Raw genomic sequence first — 12,421 nt, 5'->3', positions numbered from 1 at the left:
ACGGCTACCCACGAGATGCTTCCCGGCCGGTAGAGGAACCAGATCCCACGTTTCATTGTGAGCAAGAGCCTGAAGTTCTTCCGCCATGGCCTGACGCCAATGCGGAAATGAAAGGGCAATGTCCACCATCTTGGGAAGGGAAGTGGCATCAAGGGAGGTGAGAAGGGCATGATAAGAGGGTGAGAGGCGATGAGAGGAGATAGATTCCGCCAACGGATAGAGGGGAGAGGAACGGGAAGAGGGCAGCACGGCTAATGAGGAGGTGGCAGGAGGGGTGGAGGTTGAGGTAGACGGGGCAGCAGGAGACGAAGAAGGAAGCCGAGGCTTGCGACGAGCAAGGGTAATACCATAGCGTTTTTCAGGCGGGCAGCGACGGATAGGGAGCGGAGGAATCGAAGAAGGTGCAGCAGAAGGGTCGAGCGCAGGAGCAGATACTGGAGGAGGCTCCACAGGAGGGACTGAGACGGCGGCCGGAGGCGGGTCGAGAGGCACAATTGCTGGAGGAGCAACAGGCGGAGACACGTCGGGCGGGGCCGGTGAAGAGGGACGAGGGACGAGGATGAGGAATTTGAGTGGATCGGAGGGAGATGGGGACGATGAGGGTTCAGGAGAGGAGGAGGAATAGTAGGGAAGCAATTCATCAAACGTGGCATCTTTGGTGACGACGAACCGACGAGAGGGTGGATGATAGCATAAATAGCCTTTTTGGGTGGAAGAATAGCCAACAAACACACACTTGATAGCACGGGGATCCAGTTTATCACGACCAATTTGGTGGTTGGGCGCATAGCATACACATCCAAATACACGAGGAGTAAGATGAGTTTGGAGAGAGAGAGTTGGAAAGGAATGCTGAAGATGGTCAATGGGAGTGGAGTAGTCAAGCACTCAAGATGGAAGGCGATTAAGAAGATGGATGGCTGTGGAGACGGCTTCCCCCCAAAAATACTTGGGCACATGCATATGGAAGAGAAGGCTCCGAGTCATTTCAAAGATGTGACGGAATTTTCGTTCGGCAACGCCATTTTGCTGTGGTGTATAGGGACAAGAAGTTTCATGGATAATGCCTTTGTCTTGGAAGAAGGTGCTTAACGTGGTGTTAACGCAGTCTTTAGCATTGTCGGAGCGGAAGCGACGAATGGATATAGAGAATTGAGTTTGGATAAGGGAGTAAAATTGAGGAATGACACGAGATATCTCCAATTTGTTCTTCAAGAAATATGCCCACATGAATCGAGTAGCGTCGTCAATAAAGATGCATAACCACCGAGAACTGGAAGTACTATGAATAGGTGAAGGCCCCCACACATCGGTGTGAATAAGGGAGAATGGGGTCGAAGAATGAGAAGACGAGATAGGATACGTGGTACGATGATGTTTGGCAATTCGACAAGCAGTACAAACAAAACGGTCCACAGAATGGCCTTGAAAGAGTTTAGGAAAGAGACGATAAAGAGTAGCAAAAGAAGGATGGCCGAGACGTCGATGAAGAAGCCACAAACGCTCGTGGGAAGCCGAAAGGGAAACTGCCGCAGCAGCAAAAGCAAGAGAACTCGAACAAGGACGAACAAGATAGAGCCCCTCATGCTCCTCAGCAATGGAAATCGTCCTCCCCGACACCTTATCACGATAAAAACATGATTTAGGAGAGAAGGTAAGGTCTTGTTTCAAGTCGCGAACAAGGCTAGATAGGGAGAGAAGATGATGAGTAAGGCGAGGAACATGAAGAACTTTAGATAGATGCATAGAAGAGGAAAGGGCCACACGACCAATACCCGCTACGGTGAGAAGATCGCCGGAGGCTGTTTTAACTTTGGAGGAGCCAGAAATGGGTGCATAAGTTTGAAAGGCTTGAGGATTTGGGGTCATGTGGGCGGTGGCACCGGAATCAAGAAGCCAAGTGGAAGAGGAAAAAGAATGGCCAGGAGGGGATGTAGGTGTGGGAAGACTGGTGGACATACCTGCGTGGGCCAAGGAGCATGAGCCCACAACTGGAGGATCAAGCAAGCGGCGTAGACGCTCCATCTCTTCCGGAGTGAAGCTAGCGGGCGAGGCACTAGTCGGGAGAAGACCGTACAGCATAGGCACTTGACCCGGGGGGGGGCACGGACGAGGCGGCTGCAGCAAGGTTGCTCGGTTGTGCGCGTTTCCGTTGAAGCTTGTAGCACGTCTCCTTAAAGTGACCTCGCTTCTTGCAGTAATTGCAAAACAGCGAAGGATCACCCTTTGGAGAATCCTCCGTCCGAGCCGTCGGACCATGTGGCAAAGAGCCGGGTGGTGGAGTCGACGATGGGCGTGCAGACGAAGAGGAATGAGCTACAAGTGCCCAAGCGGGGTTATGGGCCTGCTGAAAGCGGGATTCTTCAACCCGCACACTGTGGAGCGCATCCTTGAAGGTAGGACCAGTCTCCCGATGAATAAGCTGAGCCCGTACAACTTCATATTCCGGGTTCAGTCCCATAAGAAACTGGAAAACCCAAAGTTGAAGAGTATATTGGCGGTCCACCGAATGGGGGTCGGGCGGCATGTAGTAGTCAATTTCATTCCACAACGAAATGAGCTCCGTACTGTACTCCATGATAGACCGGTCCCCTTGATGCAGGATAGCGGCCCGATGTACCAATTGCATGCAGTCGCACTGTTGTGCTTCTTGGAGTGGCTCCCAAGCGCTGCCTCCCAGCCCGCCCGAGCCGACTCTAGAGACATGAATTCACCTTTAACACTAGGTGAAATACTGTCCAAGAGCCAACGATGAACTACCACCTCAACGTCCAGCCAGTCATAATACTTGGGATCGGTCCGGGAAGGTCCGTCTTCTAGAAGATGGCGCATGAGACGCCCTTTTAAAGTTATCTGGACGTACTGGCGCCATTGCAGGAGATTGAATCCAGTAAACATACCATCCGGAGGCATCCGAGGCAAAGAGGATGGTCCAGAGGAGGACGACCACCCCGGGCTCGAGAGGCACCGCAGATGCATGTGGCGAGATACCGGGCGCCGAGTCTGGCGTAACATTGAAGGTCTGGGCTTCAACCGGGTTCGCATGATGAAAGCAGAGTAGACCACAAGCGGCGCGGAACGACGAGAAGCCGGACTGCAGCGCTGAGACGCCGGGCGCCGGACGCCGGGCGCTGGACGGCGTGGCGCCGGGCGGCGCGAGCCGGGCGGCGTCGCCGGGCGGCGAGCCGGCGGTCGCGGGCGGCGAGCCGGGCGGCGGTCGCCGGGCGGCGAGCCGGGCGGCGGTCGCCGGGCGGCGCGAGCCGGGCGGCGCGAGCCGGGACGGCGGGCGCCGGAGCGGAAGACGCTGGGACGGCGGATGTCAGAACGGCGAGCGCCTGGGAGGCCCGGAGCGAGACGGCGAGAGACCGGAGCGCGAGATCAGGCGGTCGTGAGAACCGCCGAAGGTCGGAACGCAAGGTCGAGCCCAGGAAACCCAGATTAGGGTTAGGGTTAGGGTTCTGATACCATGTAAACAAGAAAAGAACAATTCTTCATAGCAAATGAAAGAGATTACAGGGTTTTATAGGAAGCCCTGATGGGCTGACTAGAGAGGGCCCTTAATGGGCTAACAAGAGAGAGAAAATAAAGACATGTAATACTCAGATCAACAATTATAAATACCAAATCCTTCTGAATGGTTTAATGGTATCTTCAGGAATCTTTCACGAGGACATTTTTAACTTTGTTTCAGCGCACGCATGGAAGTTCAAAGGATGTATGGACAGAATACAATTATAAATATTGGATTTCAAGTACTCTCAACGGTACACCAGAACCTTGATCAAATTCTGAAAATTATGAGATAATGATTGTGTTTTCCATTTTGAGAAAATGGACTTTCATGGCTGGTCAATTTGTAGACATGATTTTCAACGTGGCTGCCATACAGATAACCCCCAAGATAGTACGTCATATGCTTTAATCCATTGGGAGTAGATAATATTAAATAATTTTTCTGATGTTTTTATCAAATGAACATTACATTATAGAGGTGATCAAAATACCCTTAAGACAATCTTAAAAAGAAAATAGAAAATATACAAACGTTCGTGTAGTTCTATAAATAATTGTATCAGGTGTCCTATGTGGAAACTTCCTCAGTGTCAAATACTAACAACTATCCTTGGGATAAAGAACATTTCCAAAATGTCTGAAAATGCACGAATGTTTTTTTTTAACGTTCGTGGAAACATATTGCATTTATAAGTATTTTTCATAAACAAAACATGTGCAAGTTGCTTTAATAAGGCTAAAATGTAAGGAATGCATTGACTTGGTCAATTCAGACGACAAAAAATAGCATCTTGAAACAAATTTAAAGAAATTATGGAATTCTGTTGCTGCCTATATTTTAATGCAGTTTCTGATGCATATCAGCAATGCTGTCGCAAGTATGTTTATATTCTTTGTAATTTAATTTCTATGCTGATAGGCTTTTAGTATTACTTTTACCTATTTCTGACTTTATCTTCTCTGAGTAATATGATGGTGCATCTTCCTCTCCAATATTTAACCACCTTATTCTGCTTGTGTGATACTGCGTGTTATAAAGATTTGGCTTTTACCTATACTTATCCTTAAAAATTGTAGCAGATGTTGATATCATAACATCATGGAAAATAATTCAACTAGCTTGTTGGAAATGTGCTCATTTGGAAAAAAATGATAAGCTTAATTAATACACAACGCACCCAGGGATAGAGAGAACAATCAAGTTAAACTCGAAAGCTCAAAATAAAAAACCTTTCCCATCTTTGAAATGATACCAGTTGTCTAAGCATGAAAGACAAAGAAATAGTAGATCCTCGCTTGCCATTAAGGTGAATTTCCTTTCCTTCTGGAAACCCCTAATACACATAAGGGAAGATCCTCCAGGGAACAAGCCTGCAATACTCTGCCCATGTCTCCTTGTACTTCTGAGAGCATCTAGCCTCATCCCTTCGCTCCCTCCACACAAGCAGCACGAACAAATAGATGGGATAGAAGTATGGGATGATCGATCTTCAAAAAATAAAGACAGATGAATATTAGCTTTATTTATAAAAAAAAGTAAAAAATAAAAATCATAAACAATAAAAGGTAGATGAATATTAATCGTATATATAATAATAGTTTTTGGGGAACTAAGTGGCTTTGGGATCTTAGTTTAGGCAAACGTACATTGCTCCACAAGGCAGGCTGAAAGATAACGCCAGGAGTAGATCTCCAAGATAATTGCAATGTCTTGACACTCCCCTGAAGAAATCATGCAGTAAGCACGAAGATTATTTCCAAGCTTCATTATCTGTTTGAGTTTTTCACTTGTTTGGAGAGCTTTCTCGCTATAACTGAATACTTATAATTTAGTTCGGCAGCAACGATAATGAGGACAAATGGATGAATATGATGACATGAATCATCGTCTTCATCATCATCCCTCGGTTGATGACAAGCCATCGTCGTTCATCCAAGCCCAAAAAATGGATGGCATTAACAAGATTGGGGACAACGATGACTAATATGTCCTCATCCACAATCCTAGTTTGGCATCAACGGTGAAGATGACAAATTCATCATGACGAGTGTACAATGACAATTGACCATTCAGTTTCCACGACCTGACGTCATCATGATCATCATCATCCAATGCTTGATGATAACTTATCACCATCATTCATCCTATACCAGACGTGGATGACAATGGCTACAACTAATTTTTCATCGTTATTGGCATCTGTTTCCAAGAACCATCATCATCATCCAACTTTTGATGACGAGCTGTCCTGCATCAAAGCCCAAACATGGATGACGAGATATGAGGGTCGCAGTGATAATGACAAAATTCGTTGTATGAAAATAATGAGAACTGGGAAGAATCTGAGAACACTCACCAATAACCCGAAGCAAGGAGTTTCCCACCGATAACCTTTGGAGGGGCGCCCCAAATTGGAGCAGTGGGGTTCTTCTTGAAGTCATGCTTTTGTTTGTTTGCTCCTCTAAATATGCAGTACCTGCATGTTCCTAATGGTGCTTAGAGAACATAATAAGGCTCTCATAAAGATGCAAGTCCCAATTTTCAATTGCGCGAGATGAGAACAAAATGGTAAGATAAATGCTCAAAGAACCGACCCAACCACAAAAACTAAGCCGTTTGCTAGGGCTTCCCATTTATTCATCTCCACTTTATTCTCCGAAAGCCACCAACCCTGAACCCAAAGAAGTGAATAAAAAAGAAATGAATGTTCAGACGGAAGAGTGAAAAGGCTAGCAAATAATTTTCATCCAGTTTATCCATTTGGCTTTATGGTTGAGAATATGGAGCGATATTACATGACATAAACGAGGAAACTGAATACAATTCCGAACATAATTCAAATAAATTATAATGAACAAGAAAAAACACAGCCTGAGCGACTACAGCATGTCTCAAAATAAACAATTTTGAAGAATATTTATAAGAGCGCCGCTCCACAGCGTGGACACTTGACCTAGGACTCGATGAACAAATATAAGAAAGTAGACGGCACAAACATTTCAGGCAGTTTATGTAGCAAGAGAGTTAATAAGTTATGATGCCAGACAACAAATGCTTTAAGTGAAAACATCTGATGCATAAAGTCAACAGCGAGACTGAAAAAGGTTTCTTTTTATGGCAAGTGGAGTTACGTGCATATTATAGAAAATAACTTCATGCGTGCGATGAACGAAAATTGAGAACTTTTGCTGAAAACTGTTCTCGTCAGATTTTTGAAGCAAGAACCGAGAAAATTAAACAGCACAGTTGATTTATATCTTCGAACCTGGATGCTAAAAGTGAAAGGAATCCAGACAAGGTCTCCAAACACTAGCATGAAGCCAAGTCTTTCAGCTATAATGTCCCATCTGTAGCCCAAACATATCATGGCATTAAACATTTATTCTTCAGAGTACGAGATACTGAATTGAGTCAAGTGCATCCCAAACAACTGCATAAGGAAGTGTACGCAGTAATTTGGGGTAACCCCAAAGATCTGTTAAATAAAGAGTACAATCCCGATCACCTTAACTCTCAGAAAAAATTATAAGTTCATCCTTTTGGATGAAAATCACCAATATTGTGCATTAATTTTTATGGAATCCACAGAGTTCAATGAAAGGACCATTTTGTTTTGGATTACGAATATACCCAAACATTCCTCGCAAATTCCTCATGCCAATTCAAATATATTTTCAATATTTTATGCTCCCTGCCCCAACGTCAGAGTATTTTTCATTCGGATGAAAGTTTTTCGCTGCCCTAAAAAGAGACCCTTTAAAATATGACACATCTGAAAGTCACGCTCTTTCTAAATCCATTTGAACAGCACCTTTTTTCTAAATTCAAGTTACTTCATATTATCGAAATGTTTTCTGCATTAGATTATATGGAAATTATATAGGATAACCCCTTATAGGAATATTCAAATGATGAATAGCTTTGAAGTTTCTGCCTTGGCCGATAATACATCATTCCAGAACTGACAAATATTTTTCAACGCAAGAAACCCAAGAATGAAGGACAACGACTTACGTTGATGTCATGTACTCTTCATAAACAAAGTAGTCAATGGTATAGAGCTACACATAAGAGGGAACATTTTTTTCTCAGTTAGATGCCAAAACAATATTTCTATGGAAATTTAATAAATTTGGACATTACCGCACAAAAAAGCTGGTAAAGCATCATAGCAAGGTTCAAGCTCCTGGTTTGTGAACTTTTTAGCAGAATAGACAGGTTAAGGAGAAGCCATCCCATCATGCCAGCTCTGACAAAGAAAAACCTAAAGAGGACACACGATAATCAATGTCAAACCAACATTTCGTAAATCTAGACAAGAGGATGAGAGAAATATCGTCAGAATTAAAACATGAAGAATAAAAGTAGACATAGAAACGAGAAATAAAAAAAATATTCTGAAAGCACATCTGACCACGTAATCAGGTATTGCTCAACAGTGATCTATAAAGATTATTCATAGAACACATTTAAAAAAAAAAAAAACAGTTCACAGTCGTTGTAGAAACACGTGTATCCCAATAAATTTCGTGCTAAAGTTGAGGATTGATGTCGTTCACTCACTTAAGATCAACTCCCAAGACATGAGGGTTCAACTGTATTCCAAACCACCTGTTAGAATGAAGTAAACATGAAGAACAAATATCAGAGAAACATAAATCATAACGACAGCAAGAAAGACAAGTTTCTAAGGAATCACAATTATTGCCTCAAGTGTAAATACACTTTCACAGCTCAAAGAAGGTAATATGAAAACACAGAAAATGTATAATATTGTCGGACTTTGCACGCAGCAGAAATGGACACATGAAAGGATATTATTTGGAGCAAGCATCATGCCGCACGTGATGCGATACATTTCAAAAGAAGGTTGACGTTTGCGAAGTAGCACAAATTTGTATTTCCTGATTAGCGAGGTTTTGAGTTTTTTGTTCCTGAAATGTCAAGATGGCGACTTTCAATGACAAAAAACCGATTCTCTTGGTTTGCCACCTTTTAGAGTCGAATAATAGTTTCTTCAAAAAAAAAAAGTCGAATAATAGTTAATAATCAAGATATTAATGAACCTTGGTAATTATGTCGACATCTTACCAAGGTACAGAATCCAAACTAACTTCACTCTCTTCATCATGTGCACTGAAGTATGGTAAAATATCTCGAATTATATTCTTCTTGTCCTTCGCGATCACAGCTAGAAAGAAAAAATCCTTTCTAGAAAAATCCTTTCTAGAAACACCGAAAAATTAGTGTGAACTACAACCCAATAATTAACAATTGACTCTTGTTAGTCCTTCGCTAATAGAATTCGGATATCTCTACACAACTGAAATAGCCATAAGAATAAACACAGATCGTAACTGTCACTTTGTGATTTCCAAAAGCAAAATTACCTATTTCTCAGCGTTTCATTCTCACTATCATATTATAAATAAGATGGAAGGGGGCTGGCCATGGGTAGAACAACAGTTTCAAGATTGAGATGCAGATTGGGCTGGCGAATGGGAGATGGTCTCAGCTCCAAAGGGATAAAGGTGTCCAGAGATGGTCGCAGTTTCATTTCTCGTCCTCTCTTCCCCTCAATTCATCTCTCACTGTGACTCTGTTCTACTAAACCTTTCCCTTGGGATGAGATCACTATCATCGAATTTTCATGACTTGGGATTTTATATTAGAAATCAGCCCCTTCAACGTTAATCTTTTTGGATTGTTCCATAATATTTGTTAAGAAACTTGTTTTGAAAATTACCAATCGTGAATGAAGTTGCCCGTAACATGTGGCCTCAGAGAAGATCCTTTATGCCGGGACTTGCAACCAACGACATGAAGTATCAGGGACACCTGTAAATAAATTGAGAAAGCTCAGAGAGTCCCTAAAAACTAAGTTTTCTTACAGATTCAGAGAAAAATGAGAGAAATTCTTGAAAAATATGTTTCCAGGAAATGGAAAAGATAAATGCGGGCCACATGGAGGCCAGTCTGGACATCATTAATTTCTTTAACAGGTGAATCCTAGTATCTGAATATTTTCATTTATGGAGAAGTAATCTCCTTTTGAGATTATAAGGTGATCTAATGAACAAAACTAAGCTATATATACTGACTTTCAGTAAGTACCACCAAAGACATATAGAAAGTCCCTGAATTTTGCAGGAGGCCGTGAATTAAATTTGACCGGATGAAAATACAGAATTTTGCGATAAATACATCATAAATAACTTCTTAAAACGAAAAGATTTGAGGCCTCACCAGAATGCTAAACACAAGAGTTGTGGAGAGCAATGCAGGGCCGCTATCTGCAATAACCTGCAATCCCAAACATCGTCTATAAAGTTGAATGCTCTGAGAAATTAGACAAGAACATGGAAGACAAAATCCTTTCAAATGCCAAAATAGGGTTCCAGCTTTGTCACAAACATCTTGATTCTTGAGTGTTTTTTGCCTTAAAAGGTGGTAAACATATAGGACTGGTTCTTTCCTTTTAAGTAACGACTAGAGGAACGATAATCTGAGCAGAATTTGTGCAAAACATGGTTCTGGATTACCGAAAGTGAAATAAAATTCAAGCCGACTCCGAGCCCCAGAAGAACAACCAGCAACGATAATGAGAGGAGACCTGTGAAGCGAAAACACTGTGAATAAGAAAAACACCAAATTTAGGTAATAAAACTCATGATGGAGAAATCAAAATTGCGTGAAAAATGACTCCATAATGTTTAATGGATCATCTAAATACAACAGCACATCTATGGCAGCGTTTGGGTCATAATATAAATCTAAACCCTATATGGGATTTGTGTCATGATGACTTCAAAAAGGCGGTCGGCCAGAGAGAGTACGAGTAGAGAAGAGACAAAATGACCCTTCTCAGTTATGCCGCAGCGACAAGAACTTGTTAAAGTAACATGAGACCATTTAATTTCATCATTTATAATCAACTTGGAGGTCTAACGCAATAAGCTGGACAAGATCCTGCAGCAAGGATCATAGAGAAGATGGAAAACCTCTATTGAAAAGTGATTTTCAGTCTAACTGGCTCTCTTTCCGAGGCCGAGGCCAACATATTTGCTCATCAAAGGGAAGCAGAATCGAGTAAACATCAATGGGAACACGGAAACAATCCCAAGAAGGTAGATGAACCATAACAAAGGATAGATGGGAAAAAGCAAAAATTTACCGTTGCAGCGATAGATGATTCTTGACCCATCGGAAAGGACTGCTCCTGCGACAAGTTTTCCAGGGAGAACAGATCCAGCGATTGCGAGGTACCCCAGATACGCGAGAAGAATCGTAACCTATAGGAAAGACAACATTGAGAAGAATGCCGCGTCAATCGGCAGAGGGAGCATGCCGAGCGAAGCACTTACGGAGCTCCACGAGGGAACGAATGCAGATCCAACGAAGGTCAGTCCTGCTCCCATCCTTCCTCGACCGCCCAGAATCAACTTCTGCTCTCCCCCTCGATCCCGCAGAGTCCACCTGATATATTAACAGACTGCCAACTATTTAATGTACTTATTAAGAATCGGAAGAGCTCGGAGTTATACTAAATTTTACCTGAACTTCACATCGATTCCCAGCAGCGTGATTGATCAGTCGGTACAATCCTGATATTTATGTATTTGTGGGCATCACTTAGCCAGTCCCGTTCCCGTCCCAGTTATCAAAGACCTGACCCTTACGTAAGGTTTGGTCTGGTTCTGGTCCGCTCCCGGTCCACCCATATTGATTAGTCAATGTAAAAGTCAAAGTCAAAGAAGAAAAGTAAAAAACATAGCATGTACTTCAATAGAAGGAACAATGTAATGCATTGTAATCTTTGAAGTCCATCTTGAAAAATAAAAAAAGACTCATATTAGATCACATTCGATAGTCATAACAATGTCCAATGCAAGGCTCTTTTAATTATTCATTGAGTTCATCTCAGTAGATCTTTGACTTGGAATTTTGCTTTTTTTCTCTTGCTCCATCAATTGTAATCTATCAATTTTGAGCACTTTGCAGGTATAGATGGTTGATCTTCAATAATTTGCAGGAATAGATGGTTGAAATTCAAGAGGTGGAAAATTTATTGAGCAATTGTGGATGATAAAAATTGTCATCATTAGGGATATACGTGAGCTTTTTTTTGTGTCTAACATTGTTGCAATGGGGAACATAGGATTCAACTTCAAGTGATGTTGATAATCTATCAATCTCTCCTTCATTCAAGGTAGACACCTTTAAGTTACCTTGTTTGTTCATTGCTACAAGAACTTGAGAGATCGGGAGGTGGATTATCCAGTGCATGAATTACAGAGTCCATTTAGTCTACAGAGGTTGATGCCCCCTCAAACACTAGATGTTGTAGTGGCTTGTGATGGTGAAAGGATGTTAGTAAAATCACTAAAGCCTTCTAGGTCATATGTAAACCTTCTAAGAGATCCCATTCTTCAGCCATGATTGAACATCTTACTTTCTTTGTATTTGGATAATCTATCACCATCTTATTTAATAGAGTTCTCTTCTCACAAGCTTCTTCAATAATTTCATATGTGGAGCTCCACCTGGTGGGCGCATCTTCAATGAGCAAGTTCAGATCTTCCATGTCCCAATCAGGACATAGAGTATGACGATGGAGAACTCTTTGTGGTGGAACTCCACTTTTAGTGACAAGTTTTCAAAGTGTATACATGATTTCTTTAATCGGAGATGAGGGTTACTAATGAGAAAAGTTTGGTGTCATTGTCTCAGCAAAGTGAGCTTGTCACCCCTATAATATGAGTAAAATTATGCACTGTGTTTTTGAAAGGAGTATTTCAATTATAAAAAAATTAATACTCTAGGTACCCATCTCCTTCAAGCCTTGTTGAAAAGCTAAGTTTTGCACATTTCACACATCTGGAAAACAAAAAAATTCCATCTAGAAAA

General features: G+C 42.1%; 1 protein-coding gene and 1 long non-coding RNA gene across 3 annotated transcripts; both read right to left on the bottom strand.

Annotated features, from left to right (window-relative positions):
• Positions 1–1,348: 1,348 nt before the first annotated feature.
• On the bottom strand, positions 1,349–2,476 carry LOC144705612 (uncharacterized). Its single transcript, XR_013582062.1, has 2 exons — positions 1,962–2,476; positions 1,349–1,620 (listed from the first exon to the last, which is right to left on the bottom strand). It is a non-coding gene; the product is annotated as an uncharacterized LOC144705612 (long non-coding RNA).
• Positions 2,477–4,729: 2,253 nt separating this feature from the next.
• On the bottom strand, positions 4,730–11,087 carry LOC144705660 (delta(14)-sterol reductase-like). Of its 2 annotated transcripts, none has more exons than XM_078578435.1 (14): positions 11,069–11,087; positions 10,879–10,990; positions 10,689–10,806; positions 10,057–10,127; positions 9,761–9,817; positions 9,261–9,352; positions 8,078–8,125; positions 7,658–7,778; positions 7,529–7,575; positions 6,780–6,861; positions 6,109–6,185; positions 5,871–5,990; positions 5,161–5,235; positions 4,730–5,001 (listed from the first exon to the last, which is right to left on the bottom strand). In XM_078578435.1, the coding sequence occupies exons 2-14, from the start codon at positions 10,930–10,932 to the stop codon at positions 4,848–4,850; spliced, it is 1,116 nt and encodes a 371-aa protein (XP_078434561.1). In that variant the 5' UTR covers positions 10,933–10,990; positions 11,069–11,087; the 3' UTR covers positions 4,730–4,847. The 2 variants fall into 2 exon arrangements, with proteins under 2 accessions (XP_078434561.1, XP_078434560.1); XM_078578434.1 differs by lacking the exon at positions 11,069–11,087 and adding an exon at positions 8,359–8,448 and having other exon boundaries at positions 10,879–11,006.
• Positions 11,088–12,421: the final 1,334 nt, after the last annotated feature.

Source organism: Wolffia australiana, chromosome 7, assembly GCF_029677425.1.
Source record: "Wolffia australiana isolate 7733 chromosome 7, ASM2967742v1".
In the NCBI taxonomy this organism is placed as follows: domain Eukaryota; kingdom Viridiplantae; phylum Streptophyta; class Magnoliopsida; order Alismatales; family Araceae; genus Wolffia; species Wolffia australiana.
The sequence above is the reverse complement of the archived record's forward strand: the minus strand, read 5'-3'. Positions and strand labels throughout refer to the sequence as shown.

What these genes read in the sequence shown, in the direction of transcription:
- LOC144705660 (XM_078578434.1), bottom strand. Translation starts at nt 10,932, where the DNA reads ATGGGAGCAGGACTGACCTTCGTTGGATCTGCATTCGTTCCCTCGTGG. An exon ending in TCGTTCCCTCGTGGAGCTCC is followed by an intron (nt 10,807 to 10,878) that starts GTAAGTGCTTCG and finishes TCTTTCCTATAG; the next exon opens with GTTACGATTCTTCTCGCGTA. An exon ending in CTTTCACTTTTAGCATCCAG is followed by an intron (nt 6,186 to 6,779) that starts GTTCGAAGATAT and finishes CTTTGGGTTCAG; the next exon opens with GGTTGGTGGCTTTCGGAGAA.